This window comes from Ptychodera flava, chromosome 21, assembly GCF_041260155.1.
Source record: "Ptychodera flava strain L36383 chromosome 21, AS_Pfla_20210202, whole genome shotgun sequence".
NCBI lineage: Eukaryota > Metazoa > Hemichordata > Enteropneusta > Ptychoderidae > Ptychodera > Ptychodera flava.
This window is the reverse complement of record NC_091948.1, coordinates 11,289,932-11,313,343: the sequence shown is the minus strand read 5'-3', so window position 1 is coordinate 11,313,343 and position 23,412 is coordinate 11,289,932. Positions and strand designations below refer to the sequence as shown.

Genomic DNA, 23,412 nt, shown 5'->3' with positions numbered 1-23,412 from the left:
TCTCTGAGATATCTGCGTGAACGGACGCACGCACGCACGCAAGGACGGACGCACGGACATGACAAAACCTACACTGTAAAAATAGCGGACGCTAGACGCGTCTTTACGCGTTCAAAATGTACATGTCGGTGTTCAAATTTGAACGCCTGGTGTTCATATTGTTAACACCAGTGTTCATAATATTAACAGTGGTGTTCTAAACCTGAACACTATGTGTTAAAGGGGAAGTTCACCAAGGATGATTTTTACATATGTGGTAGCTCTGTGGTCATTTACCCAGGAAAAACTATTTTCACCATTTATAACTCGCAAGATTTTTTACAAAACCAATACAAATAGTACAGGAAGTTGCCCATGTAATTTGAATCATGGGAAAAAAGCTCCAAGCTTGGAGCTTGCATAATGTGATATGGAAGGGACCATTTCCGGACGGGTTGGCCCCCACAATGTCAACTCACAGTAACACAGTAGTAAACAGCAACACAAAATCTGACAGGGGACAGTTAATTATAAGTGAATCATCGTTTATGCAAGGATACACAGTATAAACAAAAGTTATGTACATACCCACAGCCTGGTTTAAGCATGGGTGAGTGGACAATGCCATACCCATGGGAAAATGGTCCCTTCCATATCACATTATGCAAGCTCCAAGCTTGGCGCTTTTTCCCATGATGCAAATTACATGGGCAACTTCCTGTACCATTTCTATCGGTTTTTGTCAAAAATCTTGCGAGTTATAAATGGCGAAAATAGCTTTTCCGGGGTAAGTGACCATAAAGCTAGCACATATGTCAAAATCATCCTTGGTGAACTTCCCCTTTAACAACCATCTCCTTCAAGTGTTCAAAAACTCAGCATCACAGAAATTTTACAATACTGTGAAACAATTAATAGTCTTTTGTGTTTTTACTTTACAATGGCTATATTAAATTTACTATTGCTTCACTGTCAGGTAAACGTACGCGGATTTTGGTGTAACGAATTTCACATTACGTGAAAAATATTTACGGCATACAATTCCTGAAAGCATGTTTTTTCTAAAAAAAGGAAGTATACAAAATAATTTTACACGTTAATTACGGGTTGAAAGTTTAAAAATTAGAAAAGAAAATCAGAAAACCACCATAAACGTTTTAATTTTAACATCGGCGTGCAAGCGGCGTTCTACTTCTAAACATTTTGTGTTCAAGTTTGGTGTCTTTCCCTATCCCATGATGCATCAAAACGGAAGTTGCGACATTTTTCTTGTAAGTGCACCCTGAAGTCGTGACTCGGATCGTGCGGAAGCAAGACCAGAAATGGTAAGTTTCCTCTCCAAAATAGTAAAAGGTATGAAATTTTTGAAGCATCTATATTATCGTCCTTTGAAATTAATTGTATTGTACCTTGAAATAGCTTAACTACGTGAAGAAACCCTTTTTCTCTCGTGGCTGCTATACCAACAACTAGCTGTGACTACGCAGTGGTACTTTTGGCCATAGCCTATCGATCGATCTCACTCAGGTCAAGAGTCATCAAAGCACACCTGTAGCGATAACCCTTGACCTGAGCGCGATCGATACGCCTTGCATAGTACTGCTGCGTAATCACAGCTAACACATGTCTTTTAGTAAACACAATCGCATGTAAAACATCAGTTAAACATCGTAGAGTATACAATGTATTGTTTCAGCATATGGGAGTTTAGCTTTTTTATTTTAATCACTTGATGACAAGAAGCAGCAAATATTTTGTAACAATATTGAAGAGAGGCACTGTATATGAAAGTCTCCCCTTTTCCTTAACCTAATCAGCCCCTTGTCTTTCATTTAAAGTTTCATCTCGCCATATTACCAATTGTTGCATTTTTTTCAGGATGTAAAAAGTTGGATCAAACTGAAAATCAAAGAGTTGTTATAGAAGCTGGTGGTACAGATAACGAAGAATATGATTGTACGGGTAGCTGTCTGGAAACAAGCTTGAGAACCTCAGTTCATCTCTAATGTAGATTTAAACTTCCAAGGGTCAGTAACTGAATTTTGATAAATTTCTGTATTTTTGTTCTGAATTAATCCAAGCTTTGGTAGCATGCTATGATCAACTAAATGTTGTCGGAGAATAAGCTTTCACAGACGTGTAGTCTCCCTTATTTAAATTAAAGCTGAAAGCGACAGACCATTCAGAGTAAAAATGTCCACTCTGAATTACTGATTTTTCTGAAATTTTCACTCTGAATTTTCTGTCACTTTCTGCTTCAATTTTTCATCATCCCCCTTGCATCTGATGAAGGAGACTTCACGTCTTTGAAAGCTTATGCCCTTGATATTTTTATTTGATCATAGCCTGCTACCAAACCGTAGATTATTTTGTATTGTAGCTCAACACGTCTCTTGTACTTAGCAACTGGTTTTTAGCTTTGCTGTCAGCTAAATAGGTGGACGTGTAGCATTGTCCTCAAATTTGTACATCCAAAGGTTTTTCTTCAAAACAGCGTGGACGAATCCTTTAATAGTTGGATTACAGGCCCAAGGGATTACCCTAATCAGATATGTTCAAATTATGATGAAATATGCAAATTTATATTTTTGAGGCTAATTTTGCTATTCTTTGGCAAAAATGTCTTTAAGAACCATCTTACAAAAATGGAGTATACATTTCATAAATATACGTCTTTTCAACACAACAAGTATGCCGAATTTTTGAGCTTTTTCAGATGATTTTTGTACATTTTAAACAAGTATGAACATAAAACGTCATCCACAATATGGGGATTTTTATTGCTTATGTTTTTGATAGGAAGGTGTTAACACTATTGGTTTTTTCCTCTGACAAACTTTACATACAAAGTTGCAATGTTTATTTGCCCATTTTACAGTAAATTATTGTATTTTACTCTGGAAATGTTTCGTGTTATTTTAGAATAAAATAATTTTACTTGATATCAATGGTCAGTAATTTTATTTCAAGGCTTGAACACCCCGTGAACGCCCAAAATTAAAGGTGTTCAACAAGCGCGCATCATGTGTTCTACCCTTTAACACACTTATCGTTGAACGGCGTCCATGCGTCCAAAAAGTGTTACAGCCCTTTGAACGCGTAAAAGCGTTCAATTTTTTGAACACATTTCCCGTGCAACGTGTGTTCAAATATGGAACACCATGGCGTTCAATATAATGTCTGAAGAACACGTAGCGTTCAAAATCTGCACACGTATGTTCAAAAATTGAACGTTGGTTGGACACGTAGTGTTAAATTTCTGAACGTCCAGAGGCGTTCAAAAAGTGTTACAAAAAGGCGTTTAATTGGTGTTCTATCCTTGTACACTTAACTTTACAGTGTATAAGTCCCCCAGGACGGTGTCCGTGGGGACTAATCAATGATTTATGACCTAAAATACTCAGAAAGAAGGGAAGCATTTTGCGGTCAGTAGAAAAGTTGAATACCCATTCTGACAACAGTGTCAAACCAAAGTGGTTTGTAAAAAAAGTATAAAAAAGGATAAAACTGCATCATATTATATATGCCAAATATGAAGGACCAGACACAAACCTCTGTTGGCCTTACATCCTTGCCTTGTTCTCCGACCAGACCATGAAAAAAGTGAGCTTCTCTGTGAGCACAAAGTAGCCGTGATGGAGTTTGTCAATGCGTGCAAGACTTTGTGAGTATTAAAACTTGCTATCTCAACACACTAAATGTTTCCAACACTTAGTGGTTATTCGTCAATATGACGCCGTTAATGATATGAGTCGTCGAACTATCTGGTCGCCAGCCTCTAATTGATAGCCTTTATCAAATTTGTCTCCGGGGCTCTATATCGGCACGTATACAACGTTCCTTTCTCAAGTTTAGAGCAACTTGCTTGCGACATGTGCATAAACGTAATGGCGCCCAGGATTGTAAGACCTAATCTTATCATATCATGGCCAGCAAAAATATCAACAACGTCGTCTTGTGTTTAAGTATCTTTACCTGCACGATCATTTTTCCTAGGTTATTTTACACCGATCACAGTCATTAAAACACTTGGAATAATTTTATAAACATTACATCTTCCATATGTCTCTTTTAATTGGTATTTCTGTTTTTGTGATAGCGACAGATGCGATGCTAACTCACTTAGTGCAGCCATGTTGAGGGAGATCGCGGCAGACGTCATGGCTGCTTTCATAAATGTCCGGTTGATAGTCAAAATATTCTTGCAAAAGTTTATAGTGTTGTATTAAAGTTAAGCCTATCATAATTTTGAATGCAGATTCATTTATTCGGCATTTTGCATTGAGGTACATCTGTATATTTACGGAAACACTAGTGCTGCCGTGAACGTCATTCACCGGGCATTCATTGGCATGAAATTCTTTTCATAAAAGAATTATATAGAATCTATAGTTTTTGAATTAATATCCAGTCTTCCCCTAGCCCGGGTCCGTAATGGACGTAGATCTGTCACTTCGGGCCCGTAATGGACGTCTATCGGTCACTTCGCTTCAAAATAGTTGTTCCCTGTCCCTGTCCGGTAATCCGGACGTAAACCATTGTCCTACCGAGAACATTAATAGCCTGGAAAATGTCAAAATAGGACGGTAGCTAAACGTTGAAAACACGATTGGAACTATTTTGGTTTAATTATGTAGCGATAAAAGTGAAGAATATATACATTTTTACTTTTTCGCTTTCCCTTAGTTTTATTTCAAAATCATTTTCGGTTGGAAGGTCATGACAGATGATAGTCATTAATTTTCCTACACCACAGGTATCCATTCTTTCTCAAATAATATTTGCCACTTCATGAAAATACACAAAAATAGTTCCAATATGGCATGTGACAACCTATCAGTCATTACGTGAATTGCGAATGAATCGACTATTCTATATTTGGTTGTGAATTGAATAAGTATTTGCAAACATACCGAGAATAGAACAGCCCAGTGCTTTGTCAGTCAACTAGATTGACACTCCATCACGTGACCAGCTCTTCTTTGCCTGACTGTCTATACCGCTGCGACGACATTCACAAAAATAAACAAATTTCATATTGCGATAGGACCTTACCAAAGGGTGTTATGTCCAAACTGGTACATCTTGTTTTTCGTCAAGGGAATAATTTGAATGAGGTGAGGCTATTTTATTGGATGACATCCGGGAAGTGGTTCAGGCAGATGTGATTGCTGTCGTTTTGAAGAGTTGTAAATTAGAGGCATGAACATTGCACAAGGTCTTCAAGTTCAACCTGTCTCGTTTAATTTGGCCAAAGCTAAATGCATTTTACGTACACTTCTTTAAACGGATCTTTACTCTGATGATGTCGGCTGGTAAAGTTAAAAATTAAGTATGTATGGCTTTGAACATTTTTTTCTTTCACATATCATCCCATTTGACTTTTTCTGGCTTAATTATCGTATATCTATGGTAAAAGTGTTGATATGTCTGCTCTTCGCCGGCATGGGAGTCACATGAAAAGATTGGGTGAATTCATATTCTAATAAGCTTCCCCCACTGGTAAGGAGGCGTAAATTTTTAGATGGCACTTTTGTTTTCAAACTTGTCAATGCACATTATAATTGCTCGTCCATTTTGTACAAAATACCTTTTAACGTACCATGCAGACAGCTGCGTAATAGCTACATTTTCCGCATCAGTGCCTCTAGAATTAATCTCAGGAAATACTCTCCAATTTTAAGATGTTTAAATACTATCAATGGAATCTTAAAAGATCATCCAAATATTGATTTATTAAGTTCTACTTTCACCTTTCGGCATGCGCTGCAGAGTGCATGTTTTTACTAGTTTCCTTGATTGTTGTTTTTTACTACGTGTTAGTTATGATTGTGATGTCACTTTTTATTCTTTTGCGTATAGTTTTCTTTTTAGCTTATATGTTAAGTTTTATTTTCTAGGTGTCTGTAAATGGGCTTTATGCCCGTTGGTCTACCTACTTAAATAAATAAATAAATAAATAAATAAATAAATAAATATATAACAGTGTTCCTAGCATCAGAATTACCGTGCTCTTGATTTACGACATGCTACATGGCAAATTCACATGGATGATGAAAGCACAGCTTATTGGTCGAGCGCTAACCGCGAAAATAGCAGTACCCATTAATGTGTGCCCTGAACACGTTGAATTAGGTAGATTGCACCTCGGGGAGAGATATGAACTCTAAATTTTTTACGATCTTTTTCCCGATCTATCTCTTGGAGTCCGAAAAATTTTCAGTCTTAGTTTTTCGAAAATCGAAAATTTAACTTTTCCCCAAGGAGTTACACAGGGCTGGGGCGAATGCCGTTTTGAATTTCAAATATCAGTAAGTGTTGGGTGATTTGTTTCTCTAGTCCTAAGCTTTGCACGGTTATCCCTGAAATTTATTCTTGATTAGGTAAGAGAACAGTTGAAGGAAACTTTGAGCAAAACTTGTAAGACTTTCACTGTCGAGGCTCATATTGCCTTGATTGCGTAGAATGTAAACACTTTATTGGTAAATTTGAGATTGTTACGGGGATGGGATTTATCTATGAAAATTAATAAACAAAACGAGATATAATAAACTGCATCAATTTTATTAGGTATTAGGTATTAGGTATTAGGTATTTTATTAGGTATTAGGGTATAATTCTACATATTTTGTTAAAAATACAACTAATGCTAAAGTGTTTTATACCGAGAAAGACATTATCAGTATGCTTGATTTCCTCATTGACAACATATTCGTTGAATTTGGAGGACACATTTTCCAACAGTGTATAGGAATTCCCATGGGCACTAACTGTGCTCCCTTACTTGCCGACTTATTTCTGTTCTCATACGAGGCAGAATTTATCCAGAACCTTATCAAGCAGAAAAAGGTCTCTGTAGCTCGTACTTTCAACCTAACATTTAGATACATAGACGATGTTATTTCATTGAATAACTCTGAATTCAGTAAATATCTCGCTATGATTATCCTCCAGAATTGGAGATTAAAGAAACTACAGAAACGGCCTCTTCTGCTTCATATCTGGACATTTTACTTGAATTTGACTCCAATGGTCACCTTTCTACTAGGCTATATGACAAGAGAGATGATTTCAACTTTAGTATAATTAATTTTCCACACCTCATCAGTAATATTCCACTCTCACCTGCTTATGGGGTATACATTTCCCAGCTTATACGATATGCAAGAGCATGCAGTTCATATGGTGATTTTGTAGAGAGACATGGCCATCTCTCTTTCAAACTGTTAAATCAAGGTTACACCAGAGCAAGACTTGTCTCTACATTCAAACGCTTTTTTGGCAGGTATCGCAAGCTGGTAGATAAATACAATATCTCTCTTCGACAAATGATCACTGATGGCATCGGTGACATTGGGCCTTAGTTAGTGACCACTACCTATCTGACTTACAGATTGATATATGGCGGGTGCCACATGTGGGGCAGGATGCGCTTACTATTTTCGAAACACCTGACATCACTTCTTGGTCTTTTGGCCAGAGGTCCATATATCTTTCTTTCATGAATTTGACTTTGTTTGTGTACCGTTTATTTACTGTCTGTTCTGTGCTGTTTTGTGTCTATGTTTACAACTATTGTCTTACAAATTTTGACCTAGTGTTATTGGATTATGGATTGGTATGATTGCGATTATTTCAGAATAGTGCGCACAGCGGCCATTCTGATAGTCACCAGTGCGCATGCGTGAAACAACATGTCAGCTGTGCAAACCATCTGTCAACTGCAATTATTCTTATTTGGGGACCCATATAATATGACACTTCATTCAAACTTTTAGTGAAAAAGAATTCGCCTTTCAAAAGTTTCAATCCCAAATGTTGATGTACTCTTATGATTATAAACAGTACAGTGTTTTCGGTAATAGCATCGGACCGACCAGTTACCTCGTTATACGAACTCGAGTCGTGCACTGGTTAATATCTGGCGTGCCCGTCCCTCGGAATAGATAATCGCTTTAATAAATGCCTGAAACAAAATATTATCACAGAGGCCAGTGAATTAGCGGACATATTATGGGATGGAACCAAAGATATTATGTTTACATTCAAATTCTACCATACACTACCTTTACAAATGTAACACGAAGCAAAAGCACATCTCTTAATCATTAGTACAACAAAAATACAACATGATTACTTCCAAGATAAAACTCATGAAATCATTGTGTGAAAACAAGGGTACTGCCTAGTTTTTGCCAGTACCGCGATGAAAGAACACCGCATTAGTGACCAAGGGTGGAATTAAAATACACAGTAAGCGATTCTGGTCAGATTAGTTTATTCATACAGATGTAAACAGATCAACAGTAAGAAAGTATATAATTAGTCTCACAGTACAATATCAACTTTGTCGAATGTGCTTTGACCAAAAACGTCATGCTGACTGTCATACACGTTTTATGCACCTATAAACCACAAACAAACAAACAAACAAACAGAAGGAGGAGGATAAATGTATCAAAATAAGGTAGAATACAGCGTATCTTAACAATTCGACATTTCGGCTGGCGAATGAAGGTTTCTGGTTTCAAGTCAAGAAATAACAAACACGTCTTGATTAATCAAGGAAAGAGTGGTGCAATGCAAGGTCACGTGTCCAAGTACAATCTTCAATCACACATTATATAATTCTTCGGCAGAAAACCAAGCTACACATATCACGAAAGTAAATACATTATGAAAAGAATATATTGGGAATCTGATCAAATTTCCACATTTGTTAAAACAATATGTGAAGGTTCTGCAACTTGACCTGGTCCAGTTTTGAGTTAAAAATGCAGTTTTTTCCCGCGCAAATTGGCTAGTAGTACGAACATTAGTTTTTGACTACTTCCCGAATACAGGAAAAGACGCTCCACGACCTTGACTTACATCCGTAAAAACAAGGCCAACTATATGAATACTGAACACATAAATTCACTGTTGTTATCAACCATGACCTGTCAACAATATAAAATTTGTTCTAATTCATACCGGTCAACTTGAATCAAGATAACGATTTTGGAGCTAGCGATTTAGAGGAGCACTGCAATTCTTAAGACTTATTGTGAAATACTTTCTGACTATGGATAATAATTTTTCACAGCATTATGAAAATATAAGCTGTATATCTATCATTTGTTTGATGTAAAGTGTCAATTCTTACAGAAAAAAATATTTACACTCATCATAACAAACGCAATAATATGAATATTGAACGGATAAATACCCTGTTGTCATCCACTATGAACTATCAATTTGATGACAATTGTATTCGTCAACTAACGTCCCTGAAGTAACAAAGCTCATGAGCACATTTGGTTATTAAAGCCATTGATCAATGACTGTTTGATCGAGATAATATTCATTCAACTGTGATTTTTTTTTTACCCACAAACTGCGACACAAAATATTCCAAATTCAAAGTTCATTGATGTTTTATAAATTACTAATGGGACGGTTGACAAAATGCAGCAGCTGCTTTAAATCTTATTTCTCATTGCATTTGAATAGTTTGTGACTAAGGTCAGTGCGAACCACTTGATATCTGTGAAAGGAGATGAAATAGAACAAAAAGCAAACTATCTATGATACTATGGTGGCGCTGTTTCCAAGCTTTGGCGTTAGCTTAGCATTTGTCCTCTTACCAATACGGACACTCATTATTAAGATTTTTTAATTTTTTTTTTCCGAAATTTTCTGTCCATCCCTATATGAATTAGTTTACCTCTAATGCATGCGTTTATTTAATGGTTCCCTGATCTGAGTTTGTCTACAGTTTGACTTTCCTATCTATAATCTGCTGATAAAGCGCTTCATCAAGAGGTACATATTCTTTACTGTCCATATCCATGAAGTACAGAGGTTCTTTGATGCATTTGGGATCGAATCCCTCTTTTGTGAGCTCTGTCTTAGTGTGTTTGTAGGTACTAGTCGTCGCCATTTCTTTCTGCAGTCTGAGAAATCGCGGGCAAGCGTAGTTTGGTAGAGAGGAAGTGACGTGGGCGAACAACTTCTTGCGATCAAGAGTTGCATCTTCCTTGAGAGTTATTGCCGCCATTCCAGCTCTTCCGTCGCTGTTTCCTGCAATAAGATAAAAAAAGGCTAGTGAGGCTAAGAAAAACAAAAAGTTTGTTTCTCATCCTCGCATGCGTCAATTCAGACCCGCCGCGTCAATAATTTTCTGCTCATGAGGAAAGAAAGTGAAAAAAATAAACGCAAAAATATGCAACGATAGTGCATAAAACAGTGCTGTGTAAAACAGAACTGTAAACAAAATAACTGACGCTAACATTCAATTCAGAACTGTACACATACGCCACTGTTATATTAAGCTGTCATAACTGTGCATTGCTGCACTAAAAGTCAAACCGCAGAACTGTTGCTACACAAAAATACTAAAGCAACACCGCTGTGCATTTATCTCTGCGTGCATTCCTATATTGTTGTCATGTTTTTTGCGCGTTCTTGTTGATTGAAGAATAAAAAATTGACAGAAAAAAGCGCGTCACGGAATCATTTTTGCAATATGTCAAGGACGATTCACATATATCTTTAACTTCAAGCATGTTTCTAAACTTCCGTTCAACCCTAATCGTGTAGTTGTCTTAACAAGTTTTTGACAGACACGCACGGGAAGCCTTCGGCGTTATCGCTTGCGGGTGCTCCGCGCGTGAAGTTTTGAGGAGTTTGTTGAGTGTTTCCTCATAAGTGGTGGAACTTCAAATCTTGGCTGGTCCCCGCCTCAATTAATTATGTTGCTTGTTAATTATGTTGCTTGTCTGGTCACGTGAGACGCTGTGATCATCTTCCAGTCGAGTCTGAGAAAATGATAAATCAAGAACACCACCCCACCTGTCACTTCAACGCCATACACGTTCGCTTCAAAGACGGCTGGGAAATCTCCAAGAACTTGGGAAACTTCGGTCGTGGCTACATTCTCCCCTTTCCATCTGAACGAAAAAATATGGGTTCCTTTTGTTAGGGTTTGATAGCTTAGTGAAAAGTCGTGTCACCGAATATTGTCAACTTTTCTGTTGTGAGACTGAATACTTTCACGGAAGGTGAATATATTTGTTGGCTAATGTTTTTAAAATAAAATCACTGATATTAAACAAAAGGTGTAGTGCATGCATGGTATTCAAATGTTCAAAATAACGCCATTGTCGTCCAACAAAGCAACGGTGTGAAATGAACCTCAGCGAGATTTGCCATTTCAATAAAACCGGCTTCCTGACAAACATTGCAGCGATTAGACGGGTCAAGTCTGAAAAATTTGTTTAGAAAATATTTCGATGCATGTATATCACCTATATCACTTATTTCAAGCAGACGGAGCAAACGCTATTATATAAAGCATAAGGGTTTATAGCACTAATTAAGAACACGATCACTGTTTCTTTCTCAAAGGCCAAAAGCGGATGAGATAAAAAAGACCAATTGAAAATGGCTCTTTGTATTAAAGGTCCGCATCATGTTCGGTATAAAAATAGTATAGAAGGAAACACAAAAATAAAGGAAACCGCCAACTCAGTGTGATAATATCACAATTCTGAATGTGTTACATGGAGCATTATCGTGTATAAGAGCACCGTTTGCTAATCTTAATTTTGGAGCAAACAATATTTCTCACTGGCAGTCCAAGCACATACGTGTAAAGACTTTTACTCGCGCCGTGCGATGTACAGAGCAAAAAAAAATGGTCCAATCAAAATGCGTCATTCTTCCAAAACAAACGTTCGGCTCATAGATAGGGACCAATGGCTTACCTGAATGTATCACCGATACGGTCATTGAAGTACAGGTAATAATCCTTGCTCAAAGTGATGATGTCACCGGAGTTGAAATACTGGTCACCTTCCTTAAAGACGTTCGTCAGGACCTTCTTCTGAGTGTGTTCTTTCTTCCCGGCATATCCGTCAAAGAGCGCGATTTTATCGATTCGGACAATAAGCAGCCCTGGCTGACCTGGAGATGAGCGAATGATATGTCATTCTCATGAGTGATGCTTTTGTGATATTGTTCTCGCAGATAAAGTTCTTTGAGGTCGATATAAATTAACCAACTTGTTAACCGTATCGAATCATTTGAATTGTTCCTTCCCCAAGAATGCGAATAGGTGAAAGATAGTTACTAAAGACTCTCAAATTTTTACAATATTCTTTTTGTCTACAACTGGTGGGGGGCGCTCATTTCGAAGTTTATGGAGTTAAAAATATAATTTCACTGGCTTAGTTTTGTGAAAATTGGGAAACTCATTTTCCTCCATAGAGATACAAGGATGGCGGATATTAAGTTTATATGGGAAAAAGTTTCAGTCTTATAGTTTTGAGGTCCAAATTATCGTAATAAGTGTATCGATATTTAGTCGGGTCACACAAAATTGTTATGGAAAAGGCTGACAACTTGATATGAGATTTTGATGAAGTTAAGGCGCTTTCGTCTCAATTTTTTTCTGTACTCGTTTTTACTATACCTGATTTTCGATAACGGACATGTAGTACCACTAAAATCGTCACAGAAGGCATTCTTACACAAGGCATTCTTCAGTTGCACTATGTGTTCCCTTTGTCACGCGTGTCTTTCTTAGATGGTGCAAGGACGTGACTAAACCAGAACTGGTATTAATTATTTACAGGTATACGTATTTATTCTGATTGACCAATAAGAGACGCAGTTACCAGGATCAGTCCCCTGGGGTAGAGAGGGAGGTTTTTTGTGCAACGGTTTACCCTATTTGATCTTATTAATTTTGACTGATATTTCAAATAAAGAGTTCAACTCTACACCGTCTGACTGATTGAGTCAACACTACAGCCGTTTTCTACGTGTGTGACGGCTGTGGTGTTGACTTACTCAATTAATCCGCTGATATGGACATCGGATTAGCAAGTTGGCAATGTTTTCGGAGCAATTATAGTGGTGCATACACAAGTTGGAGAGGAGATAAGGACTTGAAGGTAATATATAAAGCAGTCAATATTTATTACTTTGGTCAGTGAACGTCCTTGCTTTCAACTGTGCAGTTGGGAGTTCATGTAATTTGACGTAAAAAGCTATGTCCCATCATGCTTACCTAAGCCAACCTTGACGCACCTTCCGTTCTCGTCTCTGATTGGTTCAGCTGTTTCATACTCGTACTTTATCAAGTGAAATGGTCGGACGAGCTGCAATCACGAGAGGAAGGCTAGGTCTTATGCAATGACAGTGAAGTGCCAAGACGAACTGCCAAACAATTGCTTTGCCACTGTTACTTTGGCTAACACGAACGTTAGTTCTGACAAGAAATCAGGTCACAGTCTTCCGTAAAAGAACAGAATCCTAATTTACTTCGAAATAATTGTCGGCAATATTGACTTTGTTTATATGCGTCGTTGGGTCCATTACGATCCACGAGAAACACGCCACCAAGGTTCGTGCGAGGGCATCCTTTACGGTCAATATATTCATGGAAGGTCAGCCAGAGGTGTTGAAATTAACAACGCTCCAAACTAAGCGTCATGCTTGTCAATTGTTGTACTTTGTCAGCTTTGCTCTAATTAAAAGACGTACACGTAGCGTTGAAATTGAGTGAATTCAGGCTAAAAGATGTTAAATAAATAATATGAATTACGCTATTCAACTGGTGATTATAAAATGTGATTTGTCGCCAGGATGGGACACCATCGGTGAAGCGATTAATGGGACGGAAATATGCTTCAGAAGTTGTACTGAACTGTACATTCTCTGTAAATATGGTAATGCAGTTAACAAGAACGTATAACAATCTACCTTGATAAGCGGTGAAACGCGCCCTATTGCGCCTACTTTGCCATAACAATTCCTGAAAAACATGTTTCCCTCGGTGGCGCCGTAGAACTCTCCTATTACAGGGATATTGAAGCGATTCTGGAACTGGGTCCATATGTCCGGACGGAGGCCGTTGCCGACTGCCATGCGTACCCTGTGTCTGGTCTCGTCCGGATGCTGTGTGCATAGGAGTGAAATTGCCCATGAAAGTTGAAAGTGTGTCAACGAAATAAAACCTTTAAATTTCACATTACAACAGCAAACAAAGTGTCACCGACCCCCCCCCCCGAGAAAATCATTGTATCTTATCTTCAAGAGAAAATTAATCACTTTCTAGAACTTCACGAATTTCAAAGCATTCACTGTAAAATAAATAAAAGCGTTCCCACTTTCCCCACTTTTCTTTGTTGAAGGGGAATTGTTAATAAGGTTCCTTTGGCCAGTAAAGGCAACGTTTTTCATTCTTTTGATTGCATTTTACAAAACGATTTATAGGGATTACGTATTACTATAGCAGGGCTCATCGATATACCACAGACCCTATCTTGACAGACAACTCTTAATACACTGCTTGCAATAAAATCAACACTTGCGATATCGATGTTTATACTAAGTCTCCCGACTCACTATTGTCTAATTTACAATCTAACACGTTTTGGGAATAAACAAAGCTGATGATTAAATTAGCTTAGAACCTGTGGTGTTGCCAGGAGGTAACGGCAAATTTCCCCGATGTACATCACTACAGTAGCGTTGAAATGGCAGCAGTCCGTCCAGAAGTGGCTGGCCGAGAATTTTGTCCGCAGTGCCACGGTTGCCCCTGTTGAGAGTAACATAAAGGATGTCATTACAGATAAACTATTCACGTGTGCAGTCGTACTGTTATTTCTACTGTCTTTCGGCGTTGAAAAGGTCTAGTTACAGACGCATGATAAAAGTGTTTATTTTAAAAACTCATAGAGAACGTCTTTTGAAAGCTACGGCCCAAAAAGAAGGGGTCCTGCTGTTTATAGCGAGGGAAATCGGCAATAACATAGTTTAGAAAAATTGCTGGGTAAGTAATTTTTCATGAGAAACTTTTATCCACGCGTGCAACAGTGAAACTAATATTCTGCTCCGTCGTTGGTTTGGCTTATATTGGTTTTGCGACGGAAATGTTCAAGGGACCGGGGATTATAGTAATAATGGCGTTGTCTCCTAACCATATTTCTATGACGTGGCGATTTGTAGTGTGAGAACAGTCGGTCTGAACAGGTTTCTTTCAGTCTCATGTCAACAGTTATTTGCTTATTGAACTGCGCCCTCATTCCCGAAACGAAGAGAGCGTACTTAAACACTGCAAAAACAAACCGTACTTGGTAAAGTTCCTCGATAATTTACGACACAGGAATAGGAATGATAAGATTAAGGCATCGCAAATACTTACCGCGTTGAAGCGAGCTTATGAAACAGATCAAGAATGCTGAACTGTGGTACAGAGGAAGTGAGGAATATACGATATCGTCTGAGGTGATGTTGAACAAGTCCAGTATGTGCAGGGTTGTATTTATGCGCTTGTAGGTAATCTTTGCCGGCTTCGGTAGACCTGTGCAGGGTCATTGAGAATTATGTCAAACCTACACTCCAATTTCCATGAGAAAACAAATTTGTCACTACATGTGTCCTGCCTTACTGTGCAAAAACGATATTGCAATCAGAAAACTAGATATAGTAATGTTCAACAACATGCGGAAATGGGAATTGTAAAAGTTACAAATACCTGAAGAATAATATAGGGTTATTCACAAAATACGGCCCTGTATGGACGAGGGCTCAGTGAGTGACGTATTGGACGAGCCGAAGGCGAGTCCAATACGTCACTCACTGAGCCCGAGTCCATACAGGGCCGTATTTTGTGTATAACCCTATTATTATACACCTCCCTCCATTAATCGTCCGTATAAACTAATTCTATGGTAAATTTTGAGGGATGCTGCACGCGCGATATGAGTGGAACGCGCGCGATTGTTGAAATAAAATTGCTACAAACCCCAAACAGGCGCGTCGCGCGTCTCCCGTATTCGGGACTCCGCGTACTATACAAAATACGGAAAGTTATTGGACGGTCAAACTCCCATAGGTTACGGCAGTAGGTGTATAATAATGGCAATTTCTGGGCCACGTACTTCTACGTTATTTTTTTCACAAATATACCTTATGATTCATGAGCGTATATGACAAATACTGTTCACAAATATGCACCTTTAACCTTGAAAAATTACACTCCACTAGCCCTAACTTTTAATGCATTTTCCGTTATGTTTGTGATAGTTTCTTAATCCACAGACCAAATGATGTTAAATTCTTATAAATACAGCCTGTACATTAGTTCTGTTAAATTAACGTTGTTTTAAGTGACAATATTTTTGTCCATACGAGAATTTGGGTAGCATGCGCCTCGAAAGTGAGAGATTAAAACTTTTGCTCTAACTTTCCCTACAGAAACTTTCAATCATGCTCTAAAATCTGGCGTCAATGTGCAAGTTTTGGTAGCTCAGAAACAAATTAACTTTACCATCCCTGCATTAATTCTAGGGAAAAATTAAAAATTTGGGCAAGCCCATACAAGCGGTAGAACAGAAAAATATTGCAAACATTTGAGTCCGAATATCCGTCCCCGAGGCGCGTCCTACCGTTCTCGTGTCCACAATACACAGTAAGTGAGGCTACCCACAATTCCCCTTGATTTGTTCACTCAGACATTTTTTGCTAAAGGCTTTTTCAATTTTATCAGTTTCTTAACAATTTTTAACTTACAATTCAAGTTCAGGATTATTTGTTAAAACTATGTTCCTAAATTATTGATTATGTTTAAAATTCAAGAGAAAATTGAATGAGAAGTTGATGTTTGGAGGTGCTAAAAATTGCACACTTGTCAAGATAAAGTTATCAGCAACTAAGATGGTCTCATCATACCACCTGTCAGACATGCAAATTTCCTTTGTTACGAACAGTAAAACAAAATCAATACCCTTTCTTTCGCCAACACAGATGCAACTTATTCCCTTAGTTTCCTTGAAAATATTGTGTATGGCTGTCAAAAATTTATGTCGACAAAATTACAAAATTGCTATCTCCTCCGCGGAAAAAGGGTTGATCTTCTCATTATTCACAGTGAGAAATCAGAAAATTATGATGATCAGAACTATGTTGCCAGAATTTTGAAATATGGACCGAGTTGTTCTGTGTACAGAAGAAATTTGCTTCAGTTCAGTGAGTGATCTCCGTGTGTACAGATCATGGAGGATTGTGGGTAGCCTCACTTACTGTGCAATACAACGGGTTAGACAGTCGGCGTCGGTAAGAATTAGCCAAAAATCTTTGTTGTGAAAACAATCAGGTTTGCAGAGGGATTCGATCCTGGTACTTTGTCTAACAACTGGACCCCCTAGGATTATGTTGATTTACAATATTCTCAAGTGTGGGCCCAACATTCTAAAGTGTAGCCAGTAAGGCTTTTCCTTTGTCTTTCAACATATTGTATGAAGGAGAATGCGAACGTTTGCTCCTTTGGGACCGTGACAAAAAGAATGAAAAGTATATAAAATGCATAGCTGTTGTCCCTTCAAATTAAATAAAATTTTGCTTCCTTTAATTTTGGATACTTTAGTGGTCAATAAACAGCCGATATCTTCTTTTTTACCTGTGGTGCCAGATGTATAGATATACACGCATGTGTCACCCATATCAACGTCTTTCCTTTGACTTCTCGGTATGGCGACATCTGATTGGTTCTCAACCGGCTCGTCAACCCAGCGAAGGCAGTTTTCAGGGTTTGGCGTTGGCGGCGCTCCTTTGACCCACACCGCGATGTCGTTCGCTTGAAGCTCCGTCAGTAGGTCTTTGACGGCACCGAGCAATTCCGGCGCTGTGAAAGATAATAAATAAATAAACAATAAATGATAAATAAATAAATAATAAATAAATAAATAAATATGTGGGTGTGTGAATGAATGAATGAATAATCACACGAATAAATAGGTAAAAAAGGAAATTAGTAAGCTTTGGGTTTAGATGGCCTTAGCAAAAACAAACAAACTTGTAACCTTATTATTGACTCGCTATTGCATCGTTCATGAGGAATCATCAGGTCGGAATGAAGTACTATGGCCGATCACTATTATAACTCAGGAAAGAAGATGTGCAGAAAATCCAATAAGCGTTTGTCGACAGACACAATTTTGAACAAATTGGAAAGGGGTCTAAAAGGTGTTCAACCAATTTCATGCAAATTACAATGGCGATCGTGATGCCGTATTCGGTCAATTTGAAAATGATGAGTGAAGATTTTTTATGCAAAATCTTTGTCTTGAGTCGAGATTATAGAAAATAACATATCATTATGATTAAATTAGTAAATAAATACCAGGCGTCTTTAGTCATCACAACAAATTGACTTTCGACCACTGAGAAAGCCAAGCAACAGAAGACGAATCTTTTACTGAGTTGCGATACGAATCATAAGGAAACCTATACAGCTCCGTGGCTGATCCTTCTCAAAATTGTGAAAGATTTCGAAAATGTTACTGGTGCAAAATAGTTTAATAGTTTGCTCTTTAGCCCTATTCAATCGTTTAAATTTATAGGTTTCCGGGAGTAGGACGGGCAGTCATTCGTCACCCCTTTTTGATTGCGGTCAGATATATCTGTCTATTTGTGTGAGAGTTCACCTGCATTGACCTCTCCAATAACGCCATGAACCCGTAGTACTAGTTCAAAGCAACCCCGCTGTATGGGATGACCTCTTACAAAGACGACGTCAAAACTTGAAGGGGTCACGGTAAATTCAAACAGGTAAGGTAAGATAGTAGCCGCCGTTCATTTCTTTGTTCGGCCTTCCTTTACGGCAGTTCGATAACATACATGCCATTGGATAGACTGACTAAAAGTAAGATGAATACTCTAAATATTTGAAAAGTTTATTCCTACTCCCGAGGTGACCCTGACCGAGGTTCCGACCACAATCAGATACAGAAACAAACGAAACCCGTGAAGTACACCATCAACTTTTCACGCTTCATCATGACGAAATCAGTTGTCAGTCTTGGTGTTCGACCGGCGGTGTGTTCCGATTAGAAACACCAGATTACACATGACAACATGACAGCCAAGGAATGGAAAAGTCAAAGTAAAGTCACGATAAAGCCTAAATATTATCAAATGAACGTTCCCCTGACTTGATTGAAGAACATGAACGAAAACGAAATAAATTAGAAAGAGGAAATCATGAAAGCGCTAAATGACAGACTGTTTACCGATGGAGGTTAAGATGACTGACTTCTCGCTCGGCCAGGTACCATGAAAACCAGCCCCGGGCAGTGGTTGTCATCATGATCTACGTCTACATACCTACTCAGAGGTGAAGTGTGAGAAAGGTTTTGTTATAGACGATTTTTATGATCTCACTCAGAGCCGAAAAATAAGCAAATTAAAGAAGTGGCTTGGCAACAAACTGCGGTAAAAGCGGCAATACGGGGCCGCTGAATTTTGTTCACGGTAAGTAGGTGTGACGTAATAAGGAAAAGCTTTCGAATCTTCCCATTCGCGGGGGTGGGGGAGGGCATTTAAGAACCAACACAACTCCCTTTCACGTGACCTTTGAACCACTTTCGTTTTCGAAGGGGCAGACACTATGGTAATAACCTAACACAACTGGTAGTCGTCCGAGTCATAACTCATCCGACACACCTTGCCAAGTGGTATTGAAGCTACAGGATGACCTGAAAGTGATATATAAAGTGTCTTATCGCAGAAATTTATGTTACTCTGTCTACACATTTTATGGAGTCCTGCAAAAATAAAGTTTCGATATAATTGTATTCGGAAGATAAATGCACACCGCTTAGTCGCTAAAGATATTTTCTTGCTTTCCGATATAACACTACAGAAAGCTTAACTAAGAAGCTGGCCTTAAACTACTAACCCTGTATAGTTCTGCAATTACAATAACGCCGGTGGGACAATCCATAGACCCTCGAGTTTTTCTCGAGGGTCTATGGACGATCGCAACTTACAAAAGACATCATTTTGTTCACCTTCATACGCATACCATGCCGGGCCACTGCGAAAAGCCGTCTGCTGGTTGCGAAGTGTTGCTTTGTTGTCTTACAAAAGACATTCAACAAGGTTGATGCTTTGATGGACAAAATGAGAACACCCGTACAGGAGAACAACGTACACCCATGGAGGTAGTCTCTGCTACCTCCATGGTACACCCGATGCACGACCTTACATCATTATTTTCATTTTTTGATAATTACATAGTTCAATCTCAATGCTTCTCGCTGAGTCGGTAGCAATTGCAGAGATATACAGAGCATCTTCTTTTCGGCAGACTTATCGTAGTCAATAATGTGACAATGTATTGAACTTTAGGATTTTTACAGGTGCGATGAATGCAAAGTGAATAGCAAGCTATTGAGATACAAAAGAAGTGCCTCCATGGGCTACCCAAGCGAAAGTTGGGGGTGGCAACATTCCAAAGGTCAAAATTCACCCAAATAGACGCTTATCCAAAGTTCACTGTGCAGTGGATAAATTTAACTTACCTTTGCCTACTACGATTGCCTTTGCGTGGCTCACTGTTATACAGTGGAGGAGGGACTTTGACCGAAGATTGTAATTAAGGAAAGCACACTTTATCCCGAGCTTGGCGAAGCCCAGCCAGGTCCAAATGAAAGCTGGCTCGTTGTGCATGAACATTGCTATCGTGTCGCCGCATTTCAGACCGCTGGCTTTGAGAACGTAGTTGGCAAATTTGTTTGACAGGCGGTCGACGTCGTCGTATGTAAGCACCTCGTCTTGAAAAAGCAGGAATGGTTTGTTTGTAAACTTGGGGTTATTACGCATCGATAGAAAGACGTCCACGATGGTCTGTTGTTTGCGAACTCGATCTCGGATCCGACCGAGAACACGCACTCCAAGCGCTATCTCTGGCAGGTCTCGATCTAGGTAAGGATACCTGTACAAGGCAACGCAAAGTGCGACAAACAGCCCGGCTAAAATGGTCACGAAGAGTTCGAGTAACATGTTGACGGTGTGGAAGAAGCCGGTAATGTCTCGTTCACGAAGGGTGCACTGATAGCGGTGAAACCGAGCAACGTCACCGTAAACCTGGCATGATTGGCTGGAGCGGTTACCACTGTCCAGTTGCGGCGACGTAAAAGCCTAGTAATCGGCGACCTTTCACCTCCGCTCCAATGTAGAGTTTGTTGACCTTTGTGCGAGTGGTACCTGTTAAATTTAGCTGGGCAGTCCAGGTGGAGCTGGTTGATTGATATTCTTATTATATACGTGTAAACTACTAGCTTTCAGCAACACTCAACGGCAGGAGGACGCCATTTCTAGCAAACGCAGCTGTTGAACTCGAACGACATCTGACTGCACAGCTGAAAACACGATGTATGGCACGAGATTACGTAATCTTTTCACTCTTTCCCACAATTCCATCTTTCGACAAAAGCCATTCCGGCCAGGCATCGAAAAATGCTGCACAAGTATTTGCAGTATTTGAATCAATTTATATCTTTTGTCCGATAGTTTTTTTGTTTCCCGTTTTGCAGCTTATTTTCATGCATAATTGGGGGAACACAATCCATGTAGACGACAATGAGATGCTAATTATATGCGTAATGTCCCCGCTTCCTTTGCTTTCCGGCATTTTAAATGAAGCGTTCATCACAGTCACTCGTGGTCTATTTAGCTCTGGGACTATTCGCCCCATAGACGAGTGTACATAAGCGAGAAAAAAACCTCGCTTATGTACACAAGGTCTATGGGGCGAATAGTCCCAGAGCTGAATAGACCACGAGTGACTGTGGTTCAATTATTATGACCGGGTGGGTTCATCTAATATTGGCGCACTGCAGGGGTTGGGGTCTTGTATTCTCTATATTGTGCAAAAGAAGTCATTTGAAAATGTCCAACCGGTAACAAATATATTCTAGGAAATATAGGTAATTCCCGGCATCATTTCGTTACCAACCAGTCCTTCCATCATAGATTGCACACAAGACATAGCCCAGGCAGGTCCTGCGATAAATTTGCCAACAGAGTGGATCGGGCTCTGTTTCCGATGTCTTTTGTTTGAGCATAGGGGCCTGCACGAAAATCAAGACATCATTGATGACGTATTTAACATTTCCAGTAAAGAACTGTATTTTCAATCAATGGTCTCTTTTCTATTTTACTTAACAATTGGAACCCGATCACTTGACAACACGCTGTTGTTATAGTCTGTAAACACTGCCTAATCGATGAGCTACCGTGTTAAATTTATCCCGGGATGAAAGTATTCGGCCAACATCTCCCCTACACTAATTAAAGAAAGAAAGGGGCGAAACTTTCACAACTTGTGTCCAGAAATTGAGTTATCCTGACCAGATGCAAACATTAATCGTTACTATAACAGTTGCTTGCAATGGCATAAAGAAAGGTTGCATGACGAATCACAGGTTTTCCAGTGACTTTAAGGCTCCTGTGCGAAAGTTAATATATTCATAGACCCTTTTGACGGTATGTTTGATATTTCCAATAAAGGACTGTATTTTTATCAATGATCTCCTCTCCCTAATACCCATCACTTTCATTGGAACCCCTGATCACTTGACAACACACAGTGGCAATTCAGTACACTTGGATTCAGTGATTGAGATCAGAATCTGACTACCATTCAAAACGAACGAGGGAGAACAAGTAGAGCGTAGGTGGAGCTGGTTGATGGTGGCTTGATATTCTTAACGTGTAAGCCACTGGCTTTCAGCAACACTCAACGGCAGGAGGACGCCATTTCTAGCAAACGCAGCTGTTGAACTCGAACGACAACTGACTGCACAGCTGAAAACACGATGTATGGCACGAGATTACGTAATCTTTTCACTCTTTCCCACAATTCCATCTTTCGACAAAAGCCATTCCGACAGGGCATAGGAAAATGCAGCACAAGTATTTGAATCAATTTATGTCGTTTGTCCGATAGGTTTTAGCTCCCATAGCCATATGTATATATGGCAATGGAAGCTATTCTTATAGGCTAGGGAAATGTCTGTATGTATGTATGTCTGTATGTCTGTGTGTCTGTTGTCTGTATGTCTGTATGTCTGTCCGTCAACATCAAAAACTCCAAAACCGCTGTACATTTCATCTTGATATTTGGTGTGTACATGGATGATGGGCTGTAGATGAGATTTTGTTCAAATGAAGTTGTCATTGCCAACAATATGCAAATTAAGTGAAAAAATGTAAAAACAGTCAAAATTGAAAAAACTCAATAACCACTGAGCAGATTACATGAAAAATTAGCATGTAAGTACTTTGGGCTGACATGAAATGATTGTGCACATCTTGGGTCAGTATCTTGGACTTGCTATTTTCATGAATTTTTTTGTAATTTTCTCCCATTTTTGGTCAAAAAATCTCCTGCTCTGAAACCACAAGTCCGATTGATTTGAAACTTGGTATGGAAGTGCATAGGAGTGACCTTTCCCAAATTTGGGCAAATCGTGGTGAAATTTGCATATTTTTAGTTTACACGTCCATAGACTCCCATGTATAAGGCAGATCTCCATAGACTCCATGTATAAGGCCACGAAAAATAAAAATTTAGTTTCTCATCGTATTCATATTGCA

At 38.9% G+C, this 23,412-nt stretch overlaps 1 protein-coding gene across 1 annotated transcript; it reads right to left on the bottom strand.

Moving 5' to 3' along the window:
* Positions 1 to 8,240: 8,240 nt before the first annotated feature.
* LOC139121401 (long-chain fatty acid transport protein 2-like) lies at positions 8,241 to 21,006 on the bottom strand. The gene is made up of 9 exons (XM_070686236.1): positions 20,334 to 21,006; positions 17,429 to 17,653; positions 15,173 to 15,331; positions 14,442 to 14,566; positions 13,729 to 13,923; positions 13,034 to 13,124; positions 11,727 to 11,925; positions 10,813 to 10,910; positions 8,241 to 10,041 (listed from the first exon to the last, which is right to left on the bottom strand). The coding sequence occupies exons 1-9, from the start codon at positions 20,812 to 20,814 to the stop codon at positions 9,731 to 9,733; spliced, it is 1,884 nt and encodes a 627-aa protein (XP_070542337.1). The 5' UTR covers positions 20,815 to 21,006; the 3' UTR covers positions 8,241 to 9,730.
* Positions 21,007 to 23,412: the final 2,406 nt, after the last annotated feature.